At 47.9% G+C, this 19,839-nt stretch overlaps 1 protein-coding gene across 1 annotated transcript; it reads left to right on the top strand.

Moving 5' to 3' along the window:
* Positions 1-501: 501 nt before the first annotated feature.
* On the top strand, positions 502-1,370 carry LOC115330848. The gene has a single exon (XM_029992895.4). It carries the CDS (start codon positions 502-504, stop codon positions 1,357-1,359), a length of 858 nt encoding a protein of 285 aa, XP_029848755.2. The 3' UTR covers positions 1,360-1,370.
* The last annotated feature ends 18,469 nt before the right edge of the window (positions 1,371-19,839 follow it).

Below are 19,839 nucleotides of genomic sequence, written 5' to 3'. Positions count from 1 at the left end.
GGTTCGTAATGATGCCTTACCAACTCGCCCAATCTGCAGTATTAACAGTCGAAGGGTTCATATCAATGAAGCTTCCAACATTGAATGTACACTGCAGGCCCGAGCATGTCACTATCAACAACTCCCCGGCGTCGCGACACTCGAGTCGTCCAGCTGCAACTTCGACGCCAGCCCCTCAGGCATCCGTGACATCATTCGCAACGGTGTCAAGGAGGAGATAAGGAAGCTAGTTCCTGCCATCAGTTGCCCGGCTTTTATTTTGATCGCCGAGATTGTTTCAGAAGAAGTTCAGCAGGCATTTCAACTGGAGACTTCTTCGAGCGAAGCGGCATCTGACGAAAGGAGGGCGACTTATGCCACAAAGCCACAACGACCAACACCGGCTACCTGTTACTATTCAATGTCAATTCAACGAGACACCCAAAAGCCGAAGCATTCCCGACATCAGGAAGAACCAGTGTAGGTCCGCGCTGAACAAAGTTCCTGCTCTATGTGAACGACATGCCACGCAGTGAGAAGTGTCTTCTGGTGCAGTACGCGGACGATACGTCAATTGTGGCGTCAGTGTCATCACAATCTGACGCAGATCACCTCCAACTGTATCTTGCTGAGGTTGAGGACTGGACCACAGCGCAACACCTTCGTCTCAGTACCTCCAAGAGTGGTGTGATGCGTTTCACGAACAGTAAAAAACGCGACAAACCCTCTTACACTGCCGGAGGTGCTCCTCTTACTATTTCGGACCACCTGACTATATTGGGTGTCACCTTCTCGCGGAACTTGGACTTTTCCGCACACATTGCAACTGTTGTTGCAACTGCCCGGAGGACTTTGGGTTTTGTTTCTCGAGTGACAAGGCCGAGTGGACCGGCGGCACTGCGCACACTTTATACTGCCCTGGTCCTACCCTCGTTAGAATACTGCTGCGCAGTGTGGTCGCCTCCTCAACAACACCTCCTCGACCGCCTAGAAAGTGTACAGCGTCGTGCATCACGCATCATCTGTGCTCGGATCTCAGGCCATGCTGATATATCGTACCCCGCGAGGTTGAAGGTCCTTGGCTGGCGTCCTCTCGACCAGAGGCGAAGAATTTCGCGGGTCCGAGTGCTGTGCCATCTGCTCGACGGGTCACTTCCTGGCAACAGACTGTCCGCCCTCGTACGTGTCAGCAAAAGGACCGGGCAGCCTCAACCACTCCGTGGCAGGACTCTGCGACACAGTGAATCATTGTTGCCTGCGGCTATCAGGGACTTTTTGTCCATGCCATTGGCTGCCCGTAGTCCTTTGCCCAGGGAGCCTGAGGAGTCCCAGGCTCTCTGTAGAGTCTTCGCAGGACAAATGTCTTCGAGTCAGGGTTAGGCGCCGCTCGCGCACTTGCGGTGGAGTGGGACGAAGGAGGGGTGGGGCTGGGCCTTTTGGGCCTCTTGCGACGTCTTGGGACCGGACGCACTGCTGCGGAGCTGGTCTTAGGGCGTCGCGGGGGGCTTGGGGGCCGGTCTTGCCTCTCTCCGTCCTACTCGGTTGCGGGTGTGAACTGTGCTCTAATCTAAACTGGCGCAAACTTTCAGCTTTCTCACCCTGTATTTAGCTTCATTGTCATTATTTTATTTCCTTGTCGCATCTTATCTTAGTTTTGTGGACGTCAATTTGTGACTCTTATGTACACGGCGGCAGGCAAGCAGGCGCACAGGCGTAAGGGTTTTAACCTCTCTGCTTCGCCTTGCACGCTGCCGTGTACGTGCCTGATCTGTGCAAAATAAATCAAAATCAAATCAAAGTACACCGAGGAAAACGGAGATACTGCGAATGGCCGACCGAAAACCACTCTGCTACCACTGCATGTGGCCGACCATGTCTACTGGAGGTGCCCGTACCAATGAATTGGCCTACAAGGGTTCGTGCCTAACGACCCTCGACCACGTCTCCACGAGCGTCTGGGGAAGATTGAGGATTATCTTTGGCGGTCTTTGTCCCTGGTGCCGACATTACCCCGAAGCTCGTGATCTACTTCATCTGGACGGAAGGTACGCACGACAAAGCAGGTGAGTGGCAATGCAAGGAGAGTTGATCTGGTGTCGGTTGTCGTCCAAGGACAATACCTAATAATTTGCTGAGACTAAATATCTGTGTCCACGCCTCAAAGCACACAATTTTGAACTTTGAGGGTGAATGCCGCTCAGTGACCTAAACAAATAGAATGGTTGGTTGCTCTCAAAAGTGGATCGCAAGCATCACGAGACTTCACTTTGCCACACAAGACTTGCCCAAGTTGCAGTGCTCATGGGATGGAGAACTAATCTACATTACGAAATGGAAGTGAAATGGCTTGGATAGCAAACAAACATGTTGCCAGCTATCAAGTCAACGGTACAGCAAAAGGCACAGCCACATAAGCAATACATGCCCGAGCTTGCTGCATTGATGCAGAAAACTACCAGGAACATTTTGCGGATTAGAAGCCAGCCCTGCAGCAGCTTCAGTGCATCAGATGTCAGTGGGCGCACATGACGTATGATTACAAGACGGCATCAGTCAGTCAAAGTTGCTACTCGACCAAACTGAACACCGACCTGCCAGGAGCGTTATCCGACAACAAGATCCACAGGTATTACGACTGAGCGCCTGACAGGAGACTGTCGCAGAAAGAACTCGTTCTGAAACCATTAACTAAAAATCAATAATTATGTAATCCAGTGGAAATAAACATATTTGATACACTAACCAGATAAACCTATTTCCGCTTACCTTTACGCCTTGAGAGTTTATACACCAAGAATTGTGTTCACCACACGCGTAGGTGCTTTTGAGGACACTCGCATCTCTGACCCTTCAATATTATTTAATGGGGCATACCAGACTGGCAGACTTGTTGGATTGGGCTGCACTCATTCCACTTCTCCTGAAGGCACCTCTGAGCATAAACTTTATTCGAATGTGTTGATGCATCGTTATATAGCAGGACACTTCCTATACGTATGACACAATAGACCCTTTGCAGAACCCCATTAAGCAACACAACTCTCACCATTTTTGTACGGCGTAAAGCACAGAAATGGGCCCCAGTTCACGGCTAATGCTAATGCAGCATTCGAGTCCAATAGGCGCTGAGCCGAGTTCACAGTGATGGCGGACATAACATTCTTGTCGAACAAATGTCCAAAGTATGAAAGCCTGGGGTATTTAGAGTAGTAGCTACTGTAATTCATTTCATCACAATTCTGCAAACAGCAAAGGCAACAGTCTCAGTGAGCCAATATGCACGTTGTAGAGAGGCACATGACAACATGCCATTCAGAGTGCTCGTCTGCACAGGTTTGTGACACACCTTCGCTCTGTCTTTCTGATTGGCTCGAGGGGGCTGTGGCGGTTGCCCTTTTCCAGGTTACAATGATACGAAGTATAGGAAACCCACACTTTTCAAAAAAGGCTACTGAAGAGACCGAAAGGAATGGTAAACTATTTTCAACAAGACTGCTCTTCAGGCAAGGGATGAACCAAATATGAATCATCTTATCCAGGTAATTAGAACAAGTAAATAATTGACCGACTAATACAATGCCCTCTTGATGAAAAAAGTATTGCTGCAATAAATACTACGAAAGAGAAAAAGGTGCAGTTAATCTATGCCTACACCAAAACAGTTGTTCTTATTGCAAGTCGAATAGCTTTGAAGCAGGTGCCTGCAACGATTTAGTCATCCCCACACTCAATAAAACGTCATCCTCGTAGCTCAAAATAAGTGTGCACTTCGCACTCACCAAAAAGAAAGAAAAGTGATTGAATGTAGAATTTTCGATTAGCACAAAGCGTTAAAGATCGCAGGAGCTTCCTCGGTAAAAGTTGTTATGGTTATTCGGTGACGCAGGCCTGAAACAACTTCTCCTAGTCTCTAACGCGACGTATACCTTTCGCGTCGATTCTCAGACATTCCAACGTTTAAACAAAGCTAAGAGAATGCGAAAATTTCATGCTAAAAGCACTCAAAGTTCTATCGATCCTCGGAGAGGTCCCGAATCTGAGCACCGGTACGGCGATACGGCTGATGCTGTCTCACAGGTGTTAATATCCAGATGATCCAGAACTATCTTGCGCAAAAAGGATTAAAAGTGTAATTCCTTTATATTTTCACATTATATCTGCGTCAGCGAGCATGAAAAAACCCGAAATCGTCGGAAAGCCGCCGCACATCACGGCTGCCGCGCACCGAACAAACTCGCATCCGCCAGCTCTGGGCGCTGCCATCTTACCTGCGACGTCACGGCTCTTGTGAGGTCACGTGACGAGTGGTCACATTTGCGTAAAACATGGCGGCAACCGGGGGGGGGGGGGGGGGGTGTCACTTCCGAACTTCCGGTTTCTCATTCTAAGCCCCTCTACATCGTTGGCCCCACCCCTGCTTGTTCCTATCTGGATGAACACAGTACCGGCTTGGACTTGGGTTTGGGCTAGTTGGTTGTACATTAAGGTGTATCCACACGACGGACCGGGCCGCGGACCGATTGATCACGTGATGCACGGCCCGCGGGCCGCCCGGCTGCAATGAGCATCCACACGGCGGACCAGAAGAGCAGACGACAGACCGAACGGGCCGGTCTAACCCTCGACCTCACAGCTCCGCCAAACGCATGCAGCGAGCTGCTTTGAGGCTATTTGTAAGGAGCCAAGATGGAGGTTGAACGAAAGAGACGGTTGGCCGAGGTGGCCCTGGCGTTGAATATTGAGGACGAGGACGACTTAAGTGAACCGGAAAAGGCATGGGGACATCTTTAGATGATTATTTGGGTAGTTGTCGCGACTATTGTCCCACAGAGCGGGGAATTGCTCCATGAGCGCGATGAAGTAAAAAGTTGCATCGTCGCACAACAAAAGGTTCGTCTTCTTCGTCTTCCACAGTTGGCGCCAAAAGAAAACGACTTTGGATTTGGATTTCAATCCAAACAACGAAAGTCAGCTTGTTGCCAGACTTAGCGCTTCAATTACACTAAAAACGCCGCGGTCCGCCGCCAAGGTCCGGGCGAGAAAAGTCGCTTCGCATTTCTCAAAAGCGCGGGCCGCGGACCGCCGGCGGACCTCAAAAACCGGTGACGTAAGATCACATGATGCGCGGCCCGCGGACCAAAAGAGCAATTTGGTCCGTCGTGTGGATACACCTTTAATAGACGTGCTGCGCTGCGAAGTTATACAGAACAAACGCGTGACCAGAAATTGAAAGGAAAAGGATGAGTTTACATTGAGATGAGTAGAAACACAACGAACACGAATGGGCGCAGACAAAGAGCTGTTTATTTTTTTCTTTTTTTCATGCGTTTCCCAATGCGTGAGTTTGGAAAGGAGCGAAAGCTATGAAAGAATATTAAATGTCTTCATGAAGATGTGTGGACTTTCGATTTTTGTGGTGTTTTCCCCTTTTCTGACAAACGTTCGGTTTTTGTGGTGTGAGAGGAAACCTTAGAGCTGGCGCTGGTGTCCGCCTCGTTATGCTATGTAGTGTCTCAGCAGTTCAATTTCCTTTTCGTTCAGTGCAATGGAAGGATCACTGACACACGTGCCATGCTTCCCTGGTGCCATGTGGAAGGCTTCTATGATTTCTCGCTTGTTTCTGTTTTCCTATCTGTCCATAACTGATGTATTTCCAAATAGCGGTTCGCAGCTGCATCTTGCGCAATGCGCTGCTAAGTTGCCAGGTGCTTGCAATTGCCCGCATGCATATTTATGTTCTCTGAGTCTGTCATTTAAGGCCACGGTCCCACTGAATGTGGCAGTTTAGGTACTTTTTGGCAGGCCATTACTCATCTCCTTTTAAATACTGTTTTGTGGGATTGACGTCATTCGAAAGGCAATGCAATCCTCTTTCATTTGATATTATGTATGTGTTGGTTTTTACTGTTCATGCGCGTTTGTAGCGTTGCGAATATGATGGCGCGGACCCTCACTTGCTCCGCGAGTTCATGTTTTATGAACGATCCATTAAAGATAACACGGTTCCAATATAGCAGTTTTGTTAAGATGATGTCGGAGCAGAATGTAACGATACACTTTTTTGGTATTTGCACTACTTTGTTTTTTTGATCCCTCCAAATATTACCCTAAAATTGACATTTTTCAGCACAAATATGTTTTGAATGACAAGCGCTAGGGCAATGAAATTAGCTACAGATGCAGTACTTATAATTGGTAATATGCAGGAAAAAACTTAATGTTGTGTAAAATTTTTTTTGTTTAGATATTTTATAGCAAACGTAGCACTTTTTTGTGCTTCGAGTCATGGTAGTTCAAATGCCGCTGAAGAAATAATTAAACTATGATAAAATATTTTATAACATTTAGAGCTACAATGGTTGCCCAAGAGGTGGACGATGGCTTTTTTTCATTTTCAAACTTACCTGTTTTTGACGCATATCTGTTTTGGACATCAAACAGATTTATTGGCATTTAATAACATTTATTGTTTGGAATAAATATACATTGCGATGTATTAAATTTTCACAATGATCTTACTTTGGTTTCTTAATATGTGTAGAGCTTAGCTAATTTTAAAAACAATTAAAAACTGTTTGGGTGTTTTGTTGTGCTACCTGGCGGATGGCAGACAAACTGCTGATTTCTAGTGTTCAAAAAATTTCCGAGGGCGGCGTTGGCGTCTGTATCATCATCAATCTCCGTGTCTTTATACCTTCACATTTAAAAAATATATTGGAAGATTTACTATCGATAAATGAATGGTTTAAATACTGGGTCAGGCTAATAAATCTAAGACAAGTAATTACACAAGCGTACCGTGATATAATGCGTTCATTATTCGATAGGATTGAAGTCAATAAACAATAAAGACGAAGAGGAAAAAAATACACCCGGGTTCACTTTATGCCTAGAGTCACTACATGAGCTTTAAAGTATCGGCACTCAGTTCCCCAAAATTGATTTTGACGAGGGGATCGGTGGCCGAGTGGTCTAGCGCACACCAGAGCCTTTTATCCTGGGAGAGTTCGGCGGTTCTTTGATCCAGCCGCCAGTCTGGCAGCACTGATCAAACAGTCTGGCAACTGTGCGCATCCGCCATGATGTGCCTTGCCGTCTAGCTTGATTGCACCTTTGCATTTAATTGCATTATAATTATAACCTTAAATTGCAAGCTTCACCCTTGTTTGGTGTAAGGCTGGTGGCGGCTGATAAAACCCGTTTGTCCTACTGACGCGAGCCGGCAGTCGGCTCGCTAGGGTCCATGGAGCGAGAGACGACGATGAAAATGATCGTTCTGCGCTGCGCTCTGCCAGACATGAAAAAGAAATGGGGGGCTGCAGTGCCGTTGGGTGCTCGAACAACGCGAAAAAGGGGATCAGGATGTACCGGTTCCCGCAAGGAAAAGAAAACCGCGCAAGGCACAAGATCTGGGGAACCAAGAAGGGCTGACTGGAAGCCGAGTTCTCGATTGTGCGAGTTAAGTTTATGATTAACCTATGATTAACGTCCCAAAATGCTTGATTTTTCGACTTTGTCCTTACGCCAACAAAAGCGCAAACGGCAAAACCTACACGCGTATACATCGCATGTCAATGGGGACCCACTCGCCGGGAGGCACATCATGGCGGAAGCGGCGCCCGCTGAGTCCGCTAGACCTAGCGGGCCGTAAGCCCCACCCACCCGCCGAACTCTCCCAGTATAAAAGGCTCTGGCGCACACCAGCTCGGAGCACGTGGAGCGAAAGCTCGCGCTGCAGAACCCAGGGATCCTGGGTTCGAGCCCCACCCCTGCCCGTTTCGATCTGGATGAGCATCGTACCGGCGTGCGGTCGTGTATCACTACTGCGTGATGCACGTTAAAGACCCCAGGCTAGCGGCTGTACCGCACTGGCTAAATTTCTCATCTACAGCTGGGAGACTCGTCGCCCCTGTGAGGCAGACCAAGTTCTAGGCTGTATAAACACACACACAACCCAATTTTTTTTATTGATTTTGACGCCGCCATTTTGGGTCTTGCTCAGAGCAAACGCAACTGCCGATCATCATGATCCAAAAGTACTACTTCCTCAGCATTAGATGCGGTACTAGGAAGCTGATGCAATGTTGAAATGCTCTGTCATGGGTTGTTTATACATTTGTGAGAGACGGAAAAGCGTTTCCTGTGATTTTAGATAAAGCTCCATATAACTGGCAACCATGATTTTAAGCCACAATTTTAAGCCAAGTGTCGTTACTCGGAACCACAGCTAATTTACTGGCACAAGCGGGAACAATGAAGAAGAGGCAGGTGTCAAAAGGTAGTGGCTTGTGGAATCCACGGGGCTTACGTCATGGCCCCTCCAGGTATTACAAGCCTCTTGAACAAGAGCATGAATAGTGTCATTAAATAAGCTACGCTTCAGAGTAGCGACACTTGACCGTATTGTGGCTTAAAATCATGGTTGCCAGTTATTTGAAGCTTTATCTGAAATCACAAGAAACGCCCTTCCGTCCTCCACTTTAAACAGTTTTCGACAAAGCAAAGCAACATTGCATGAGCTTCTTAACACCGAATCTAATGCTGAGGATGTCGCACTTTTGAATCATGACGATCGGCAGTTGCGCCTGCTCTGCACAAGCAACAAATTGGCGGCGTTCACAACACTGTCGGGGAAGAGAGTGCCTATCCTCTAAGGCTTGCGTAGCTCATTTATTGGCTCTAGTTCCCGCGAAACTCCCTTTCCCTGACTGAAACTGAGAGTAAATATGAATAATACACCATTATTATAGCTTATTTAGTTATAACAAAATACACATAATGAGAGGAGGAAGCGGGCGGGTAGGAGAAACGCGGGTTTTATTTGCGACCGTTCTAACCGTCTCAAAAGAAAGAACGCACAAGCTTGCGCTGGTTTAAAAAAAAAAAAAAAAAAGGCACCAAAAGAAACGATGCGGCACGCTGTGTTCTTTGTTATTATGCGTCTAATTGCAAATTGTTGCGCGTATGTTTATGCAGCCGGAAGTTAGTCTGCCTTAGTGGGCGTCTGGTGTCTCACCTGTAGATGAACAATTTAGCCAGTGCGGGACAGCCGCAAACCTGGGGTCTTTAACGTGCACCACGCAGTAGTGATACACGACCGCTCGCCGGTAGGATGCTCTTCCGGATCGAAACGGGCAGGGGCGGGGTGGGTTCTGCAGCGCGAGCTTTCGCTCCAAGTGCTCCGAGCTGGTGTGCGCTAGGGTGCCTTCATGTGCGCTATGCTTAGGGTGGAGACATCTGGCCATTTTGTTCCCACTTTTACATTTATTTTTTGTTCAGAAGCGCGTGAAAGAGTGTGTCCCTGCACGTGTCTGTGGCGCTGACTGCGCTATGGCGACATTTTGTTTTCGTCGATTTCTTTGTATTTTCCCCGTGAGCGCGTGCTGTCGGCATCGGGAACTACAAAGGGTGGCATCACTCTAAACTGAAGGTCATTGAGGCACCCTAGTGTGCGCTAGACCATGCACTCGGCCACCGACCCCCCCCCCCCTTCTTGTGCGTCTAATTTATATACAGGTATAAGTATTTGAAGATCGACGATGGACGTCGATCGTCTCGATGTAATGTAACGTAATAACAATTTACAAATAATAAACTTGTTGAAGGACTGAACGACTAAATTTTTCAATTCTTAGATTGTAATATGGCGGTAGCCTATTGTACTTACTGTTGATGAAGAGCAATATGAGGTGACGAGGTAATTATTAATTGATGAGGCTCCATAAGGACGACGACATTAGTGGGTGTCGAACCACAACGTAGTGACAGACTTGTTTCAAGTATCGTGTACCCAAAGACTTTCTTCACCCGCAACAGTATAAGGTAGAATCAATGAGGATGCTGCTTTACAACTGTACGTTGAACAGGAAAACTGCACAGTGCAGAAGTGCGGCTTATTCATTAATATGAAGATCGGATTTCTAGCAGCATTCCCTGATTGACTACTTGGAACAAATGGCCTCGTTGACGTAATGTGTCCCCGTTCCAAAAGATTCTTGAAGCATACTTAAACCGCAAAGGAGTATGAGGCGAAAAATAAGAAAAAGGAGCCTGGTGTGAAAGGTCCAAATCACCACCATAGCTTCTACTATCAAATACAAGGGCAGTTACACAATACACAAAGAGAGTTTTGTGATTTAGTTATATTTACACTGAAGGGCATTGATATCCAACGTATTCAGAGAGATGACACCTCCTGGTCAACCAACATAGAGCCTTTTCTACTCAAGTTTTACATGGAAGGCCCCACTTCCGCTGAATTTCCTCACATAGACGAGTTTTCCAACCGATTAAACTGCCATTACTCTCTATCTGGGTATCTCTCGATCTTTGTTCGTAGGCCACAGTATTATGAGATCGAGGGGTGTGGCTCTTCGTCCGCCGAATATTGCTTCGGCGGGTTTTTTTTCGTGTAAGATGAGACCGTCGGCGTGCTGCCGGAACAAGAACCTGGCGATTCTTCACTGAACTGCTTCTTCTGTAAGCTTCAAAAGGGCTTTTTTTCGTTTCTCACATCATCTGCTCTGCTTGCCCGTTAGTTGCAGGATGGTATGGTGCACTAATGTGATGCCTCATGCCGTTTTTTTTTTTCTTCAAAAACTTGTTTATTTATTTGAAGCAAAATTTTGCGCGTTATTAGAGAAAAGTATTTTCGGTAGGGCAAAAGTAGGTAAAAGAGACCGTAGAACGTCAATGACGTCTTTGGACGTCGTGGCAGGCATCATGTAAACTTCGAGCCACTTAGAGTACGCATCGCCCATGACTCCGTAGATGCGGATACGTTTCGCCACCCACCGACTGAATAGTGGATCGTTTTCAGTTACTGTTCATGATGGCGTTGGACTCAAGGAAGACTTCGAGTCTTTCCACAAAGTTAGCCCAGGTGCCAGGACTTTTGTCGAAAGCGGTAAGTGCTCGAAACGTCGACAACGTCGGTAGCCACGTGTTGTGCTTGACACTGGACACTTACCATTCGCTGAGAAGAAATTTGCTTGTTCGTCTGCCATGAGTCGTTCGATATCAGGTCATCAGCGCAACACCATCTCCCGACAAAACTGGGCTTCATTATCCGCGTGTCCATAGTTAGCAACCACGTCAACTTATAAATTCCCGACCGCTCATAACTTGCCGTCGCTAAACGCCGTTCGTTCATAGCGTCTTCATTGCAAATAAATGCCTTCCTATTTCTTCTGATGGTTTTCCTAAGCTCTACTTACAACATTATGTGTGTCGGAACTTCCGAAAATATTGCAACGGCATTTGTTTTCCGGGAACTATAATGTAACAACCTTTACAACATCTTCCGGACCCCGTGAAACACAATATTTCGTGACGTTATTTTAGTCGTCATTAAAATGGTGAGGTAAGTACCGTAAATCGCGAAGCAGTTTACTTGACGTCCGCTTCCACTGGTTGAGTCTACTGAGCGTGCATTCCTGCAGAGGAAATTTTCATTGATAGAATATTGACATGTCAATCAACATTTGATTCCTTCTTGGTAAGATTTATTGCGAAAGCCCGTTACAACCGCCGAACCGTATGTCCCTATATCAGACAAAAATGTATACCCAGCCTGACATTATCGCATACATTCGTTTGATGGGCCACGCTACTTGAGCTAGCTGAGCACAGCTGGCAGCGGCGCGAGCAAGGCCACGAGGGGAACGTGATGGTGCTCGAGCCATCCCACTGTGAACCAATGTTTCGGCCACCCCACGGGTGCGTGTCGCCATCTATTGGTCGAACTAACGCCTTGTTCAAGATGGCTGCCGTGGGACCGCAGCCTTAAGCACCTCCCCGTCTGCCCGACGTATGAGTTTCCGCACGTCAATGGTATCACTGTAGACGACCCCTTCTACGGATTCGACGAACTTGTTTTTGTGCTTTACCCGACACGACGATTGACCCGATGTGTCGCCTTCCTCTTTGTTAACCTTTTTGCACAGTCCTTTTAGCTTAAATGGGGCGGATAGGGCCACTTTGACCTCGTGCGTTTCGGCGATCTTTTTCTTCAGTCGGTGCGAAAATTTTTGAATGTATGGCATCACTACCAGTGGTTTTTTGACCTGGTCCTTTTCCTTGGGTTTGTGATTGCCTCTGAGTGTTACTATGCATTTTTCTGCCACCACTACTAGCAGGGGCTCTGGGTAGCCGCTTGCTTGTAGTCGGGTAATTTGCCTTTGCAGGCCTTCTGACATTCTGTGGTGGCAAGATTTCTTTATGGCCTGCCATACGCACCTAGAGGCGACGCTCCTCTTCACCAACTTGGTCCAGTAAAACAGTTCCCATGACGATATACGCCGATGATGTGGCAATTTGGTGTGTCGGTCCATCCGGACTGTCAAGGACCATCGGAAAAAGGCTTCAGAAAGTTCTTGACAGCCCGACTTCTACTCTAGAAGAACTAGGACTTACTTCATCTACAAGCAAAACAGCCTTCCTCTGTTACCGCCCTGGTCGACATCCAAACCGCAAAGTTGCAAATACGCCAGCCATCAAAGGAATACCGATCGAGAGAGTTTCAACGTACCGATAGTTGGGGATGGAAATCGATGACCACGTTACATGGAGACCCGAGATAAAACGACTTGTAACGCAGTGTACTAAATTGTAAACTGTGCTCCGTCACTTCCATCGCCAGAAATCTGGACTGCCTCCTCAGGGACTCCTGATTCTCTATCGTGGCCTTATCCTCTCAAGAATATTATACAGCCTACCTCTCATCACAATCAGGGCTCATCAAATGACCAAACTCGAACGTTTTCACCGTGTTGCCCTCCGTCAGAGCCTTGGACTGCCACGCTTCGCGGGCAATACGGCGACACTCGTAGAGGCCAAGGATCAAACAGTAGCTATGCACATAAGAATAAGAGCAATGAATCGTATCGCTCGTATGTATGGAGCACGATCTGCGACATCACTGCTGTCCAACATTGAAGAGCGTTTTGATTCGCAGATAGGTCGATGTGTACAAGAATTTAATTTACAAATTGGACCTCCTAATAGCCATTACTTTCCTCCGGTACCTTTCATAACCCAACCGCCGTAGATTGTAGGAGAAACGCTTCCTTATTTCCCGAAGAATTCTATCTCAGCCACTGTCGGAAGGTCGCTTGTAGCTGACCAACTGACAAGCACGTATAATGGTTGGCTCCAAGTGTTTACTATCGGGTCAACGAATCCCACAACTGCAACATCTACAGCGGCATTCGTCATTCCCGATGCCGGAATCGAAGCATCACACAGCCTCAACTTCGCAACCACGTCAACGACAGCGGAGCTGGCTGCACTAGCAGCGGCATTAGATGCGCTTCACAACCTCAATCCTTGCAAGAATGTTATTCTCTCCGACTCTCGAAGTGCGTTATCCAATTTGGAAGTTTCAGACCAAGCTCCTTTCTGGCCCACTGTGTGGCCGACAAGGCCCGAAATCTTTGCATGCGAGGGTGGCAGTTGGCTTTTCAATGGATTCCGTCACATATGGGTATCCTCGGCAACGAACGCGCCGATACCGTTGCTTCAAAGGCACATAAGGAAGAAGACACAGTCTTTTCATCCCACGTTATTGCAAAGCGCGCAGACTGTGCAAATTAATTACCACAATGCGTCACCCCCATTCAGAAGTTGCAAGCGGGAATCCTCCTCCATCGCTGCCCGAGTCAAACCTAACCAGATCAGATTCCACGCTACTCCATCGCCTTCGTGCAAACTGCGCCTACACATCAACGACACTTCACAAGATCTCCAGGTATAGTACACCCAACTGTGCCGAATGCAATGTCCCAGAGGACTTTGACCACGTCCTCCTTAATTGTTCTCAATACGATCAAGCTCGACGGTCCTTTTTTACCACCATCCTAAGTGCCAGCACAACTGTGACTCAAAAGAACGAAATCTTTTTTCCTACCGGAGGTCGACGAAGAAGAGAACTTGTTTATAAATTTCTTCTTGAATACCTCCAAGCCACTGGACTTGCAACGCGCCTCTAGCCCACCGGCCCGCCACCTAGACCAGCCACGCCTTCTCGTCTCAACTGTCATCGACTAATTTGTGATCTCCATACCAGAAGACAGTTCTGCAGTGTCCCCTCTCCCTCAAGAAATTAGCCTCCTGATTCGACCCTACTCATCCAGAGGTTGGTGACCAAATCACCTTCAACCCCTCTTCTCTTCTTTTCTCACCCTCTATCCCCGCCTGTGCGAGTCTTGCCCCTGCCTAAGGAGGCTAACATTACGTGCAGGCATCCCCTCTTCGTGTGTAACAACACTCAACAACAACAACTGCTACGAAGCACCGTAGAAACAGACCCATTTTCTTAAATATATTTCAAGAATTTCCAGATGGAAAAAGTGACTGCGTTATGAATTACTTTAATAAAAATAATCTTGCCTCATTCTTTTTCCAGACCAAACATGTAAATGGACGACTACGGTACATGGGAGGAAGACTTTAAGCGTGTGACGTTGTAAACCTTTTGGTTGGAAATACAGTGCGAATACGACCGAAAAGAGCTATTGAAGCATTCCTACCTTCGGGTCAACGTACCTGTGCGCATCTGAGCTCTCAGTTTTGACAACATTCCCCGTGCAACAATCCAAGGGCACCGCCACGGGCAATGCCCTTGGCGATGGACGCGTTGTCTTGCAACAAACCGTGTATTTATTTATTATGTCGTTACTGTTTAATTCTCTCGTGTCATTTAAGTCCTTAACAAGGAACCTTAAGTAACTTTGAATAAATAAATGACGACAAAAAAAAAAAAAAACAGTCACGTCTGCAAGTAGAGGCTGAACTCAGACTAGCCGTTTCTGAAGTTTCGCTAAAGTATAATAACGTTGTGTGTATGTTAAGACAGCCGGAAGTTAGCTTCAATGGGCGTCAGGTGTCTGAGATGTCGATGAGAAATTTAGTCAGTGAAGCACAACTGCATTGTACTAGAATACCGGGTAGAGTTTGGACCGGCGACACTCGATACTGGGAACTAGTGAGGCTGCACGGGTAGACAATAAACGCGGCGCTGCAGTCAACAAGGCAGCAGAAAGTCGCAGCACTCCGCATGTGCTCCCGCACGTGCGCGTACCATGAGGTGCACGCATACAACCACCACCATACTGAGCCTCCTGCCGACGCGCCGGTGTCGACACCTCTCGCTATCTACACCACACGCCTTGCGCAAGCCGCTCCGGTCCCAACACTACCCCGTATTCTAGTACACTGCAGTACAACCGTCTCTGACGGTTGTACTGCAGTGTACTAGACGGTTGTACTGAGTGTACTGCAGTACAGTAAGTACAACCGTCTAGTACACGCAGTAGGGATACACGACCGCACGCGGGTATGATGCTCATCCAGATCGAACCGGGCAGGTGTGGGGATTGAACCCAGGATCCCTGGCTTCTGCAGCGCGAGCTTTCGCTCCACTTGCTCCGAGCTGGTGTAGTCGACCATCGATATCCTGAATTTCCACGAAGCATCGACGCCATTGCGAGGAGCACACAGGCCGCAGCCCTCAGACACTGACGTTCGCAAACAGCAGTTTTTTATGTGGGGGGAAACCATGGTTTACTAAAAATTGTTTACGAGTTATTTTTGGCCTTTAATAAAATGCGACGACAAAATCGGGACGGGACAGGGGAGGGTGATTCGCCGGTCAGCATTTAAGTATATTAGGGGTCGCCATCCAGAAAAATCTCCGCATCTTTTCTATAGGAAAGAGAAAATTAAAACGCGCCCGAATTTATTATTTTGTCAGGATGCTCTGGTATGCTCCGAATGCCGTATATTTTGGCGAAGTGGGTTGATTTAGTTGTTTCCATCTGTGCAGAGAAAGCTCCCTATTGAAAGCATGCATTTAAATTCAATAATTAAAATGTAATTACTCAAAAGTAAATGTTAACCTTATCACACTGAACTTTATACCCCATTCACACGAGCGAACATAAATGTCTCTTTAGCTGCGGGACCTTTATAGTCGGGTGCGAATCAGCTCGCAATCCTCCGCGCGTGACGGGTGTCCACGACCCAAGAGCGCGGAATGACTCGCAGACGGGTCTATTAGCGCCGAGATGTTTCGGTGGCGCCCTCTTATGGTTTCCATCCGTGACGTCATGACTGGGATTTGCCTCGCCGTGACGTCACCAGCTGTTATCCTGGCTACTTACCATCAGGTGCAACGACGAGTTCGGTGGTGTTTTTAAAAAGCACAGTGGAAGCTGGGAGCCACCGCAATCCGAAACTAACACCGTCAAGGTTTACAATCTGACAATGCTCATATGCCTATGATTTGGCCAATCGTGGAAAGCTGATTGCAGCGACGCTTTTGGTCGCGCACATCGCTAATATCAAAGGTACCTAATGCTGCCCGTGTGAATAGCGTAATGACGCCCTCTTCACACTATAATAAATGCGGTGGAAAGTCCCAAAGAAGCCACAGCAGCCTGCGGCCTCGAGCTACACACGCGCGTCAGGCTGGCGGCCAGGAGAACCACGCGAGCCGGGCGCCGGCCGCTTGCGAGACTAGCGGCTATCTCCATCGACCATCCGGCCTTCTAGTATTTCATAGCGCTGCCCTTTTTTTAAGTGATCCGCAAATAGGTCAGCGCTATTGAACATAACAAGGCCGGTAGCCGGATGTTGATAGCCGCTATTCTCGCAAACGACCGGCGCCCGGCTTGCGTGGTTCCTTTCGCCGCCAGTGTGACGCAAGCGCTTAGCTCGAGACTGCTCGCTCCTCTGGCTTCGTTGGCTATTTCCACATCTGTACCTTTAGCTAAGGGATTGTCGTGGCCAGCGACGAATCGGTTCGCGAACCCCCGCACGTGGCATGTGCTCGCTCCGTAAGAGCGCTGGATCATTTGCCGATTGCAAAGGGACCCGTGTGAAAGCTACCTTCGTGCTGACCGTTGGTCCCTTTCTTAAAAAGGCCCTTTGGCAGAGACCAATACATCATCCTTTATTTTCTACGTGATACCTACTTTTTTTTCATATGGCCCTTTGTGCAGGATAGCTGTCAAAAGGGCGATATAATTCCACCCAGGTGCTCTGAGGCATTCTAATGGTATATTCGGCTGGTCGTTTTTCGGCCTCTTGGAGCGCTCTGAAAAGCCGGTGTGCGTTCGGTTGGTCGATGCCAGGTGCTCCAAGTATATTCGCCTAGGTTCTTTCGGAGCGCTCTCGAAGCTCTGACTTTCGCGGGCCTCCGAATCGGAGCGGTTTGAGGCGCTCTGACTTGGAAGTGGGAGCGCGCGAGAGATCTGGCTGCCGACCGGTCACATGACTCGAGCCATTCCGCCATTTTGCTTTTGTGTCGGAAGCGAACGGCGAGAACGCAGATACTCCGCAAAAAGAGGGCTGTGAAAAACAGCCGTCAGTCTCGACGCCGTCACCGTTGTGTTATGCTCCCCGAATTGAAGTAAAATGTCGTTGAAACGAAGACGTTTAATGTTAGTGGTGGCACCGCCAGTGCTGCTAGCAGACAGGGACAACACCAGCAGCTCGGACTACGACGACGAGGACCGTGTTTGCGAAGCGAAGTTTGCCGAGTTGTTTGACGCACCTTGTACCTAACGTTGCCTTGTACCAACGTTGCCTTGTACCAACGTTGCCTTGTACTGTGCCCAAGGTCAAGGCCTACGTTTTTATAGTGCGAACCTACTGGGACAAACCGGTAAGTACAAAAGTACGAGAGTTTTCAATCTGTAATGTTGTCTTTTTTTGATAGTTTCGCAGGAATTTCCGCTTGGCACGGCTGGCTTGCGATGACCTTATCAGCGTCCGCGTTGACGGTTGCCATTTTTCAAGGATTTACGTATGGATGGATCACTGAATATTGCTCAACCCTTTGAATCCAAAGAGCAAAAGTTCCGCTAGAGGGCGGTTCGCGCCGTCCTGTAGTGTAGAGAGTACCAAGCAAAGATTAAGTGAATGGTGGCAGAAATCGAGAGAAAACTAGGTATTTTCTTATCCACTGATGGCAAGGGGGTTTCATAGCCTCACTTTCTTTGCACTGCGTAGTGAATATAGATTTCACATTTAAATATTCTAAGCTTAAATGGTAAAACAAAATGGCTAGGTGGCGTAAGCTACCGCCCGATCCAAAGGGCTCAGCCGTATTCATCCATCCATCCATCCGTAGTGGCGCACGCCACCCTCTATCCGCTCGGCTTGCCGCTCTGAAAAGTTGAAGAGCGTTCGGCTGGGCGCGCCGATTCTCTCGCTCCGATGCGGAGGTGCTCCGGGATCTGGTAGCTACGACTCGGATGATTGGAGTGCTCGAAAGTGACCAGCCGAATATACCATTAGTTTTTATTACACGTGGGGTTACTAGTCGATGCTTTGTTTCATCATAGAACGTGTCGTTCACCTTTTGGAAGAATTTTACGGTACGATCAATTGAGTTTATTTTCTCGTTGTGGTTTTAGCTTTGGTATCTGTCCGAGGGGTTTGCGAGCCGAGGATCCTGCCATCGTCTACGGTACTCCTCGAGCCCGAAGTGCACGTAAAGAGCGTCGAGAGAGATGACACTGTTCAACTCGCCTGTCGATTCTGGTGAGTAGAGAAGGCATTAAAGCGAGACCGCCAACAGTACGAGGCCTGCTCATTACATTACTAGGTTCCCAATCCACCTAAAGCGGCAAACGTGATGACGCTGGATGAAAGGATGCCGCTAAGCGGTAGATTCCTGCGTCTTGGCGCAATACCACCTAGAATGCAAGGCCTGAGCATGACGTCATCGTTATGGTATTTCCGACAATTCCCCAAGCAGAATGCACGCCAAAGCTTAATGAGAGTATGATGGAAAGCGGCAGACGCGGGGGTACGTCTTGGCGCCGCCGTCTGCTAGCGTCGAGATCCCTGTTAGACGCTGCAAGACGCATTGACGGCGACACTGACGCTATTTAGACGGCACTGCGTGAACCTACTCATGATGTTTGGGGGAGGAAAAGGCCTTGCACTCGCCACTTACTTCCTCAAAGATGTCATGAATTGATATCGGGTTGGAATGTTCATGACCCTGCAGAGGCGTACTGGTCCTATAGTCTGGCCCAAGTATACTCGCACAGACAATCACCTATTCAGAAACTTTGTGTCGCGGTGAAATTGCGAGGATAAAAGAAAACGATTTCTTTAGGTCTGGCTTTCGCAAAATTTGATGACGTAATTGTGGGATTGAAACCACCCGCGGTGAAATTGCGAGGATAAAAGAAAACGATTTCTTTAGGTCTGGCTTTCGCAAAATTTGATGACGTAATTGTGGGATCGAAACCACCCGCATGACGGCCGTTGATCGCGGCTCATGAGTTGTACACGAGAACTGCGGTGATCGCTTGACTTCGTCTGTTAACAATCAATGCCTCGGCGGACACTCAGGTAGTGGCTCGTGCTTAACCACTGCGGTGAGGAGAATAGCCGAACTACAACAATGCCTGGAGCTCAGCACCCGTTTTCTACTTTGCCAACCCCAGCGCGTGGCTCTGGTTAACGTTGATAGGTGCCAGGCCACGTGGCCGCTGTTTGGGCTCTGAGTAGTGGGAATGAAGGATGCTCATATTTCTCAAATTTTTTTTGGCGACTGGCGTTGCCTAGAAAGAAATAATATACTTCATTCACCCTTAAAAGAACCATGGAATAATTTTTCAAATTCTTTCTTTTTGGCTTTCGTTCTCAACTCAAAAGCGAAATCAGAAATCACGTGGTCGCGAAGTGCTTGGGCACCGGTACGATGACTCCAAGCTTCCACCGTACTTTCATTTCATTCTATTTCATTTATTTACACCTAAAGGGCCCGTGAGAAGCATTACATAAGGGGAGGGGGGGGGTATTCAAGATTTATACAACACAGAGAACACAAATACATAAAAA

Source organism: Ixodes scapularis, unplaced genomic scaffold (assembly GCF_016920785.2).
Source record: "Ixodes scapularis isolate PalLabHiFi unplaced genomic scaffold, ASM1692078v2 PGA_scaffold7__128_contigs__length_106722199, whole genome shotgun sequence".
Classification (NCBI taxonomy): Eukaryota; Metazoa; Arthropoda; class Arachnida; order Ixodida; family Ixodidae; genus Ixodes; species Ixodes scapularis.
The sequence above is the reverse complement of the archived record's forward strand: the minus strand, read 5'-3'. Positions and strand labels throughout refer to the sequence as shown.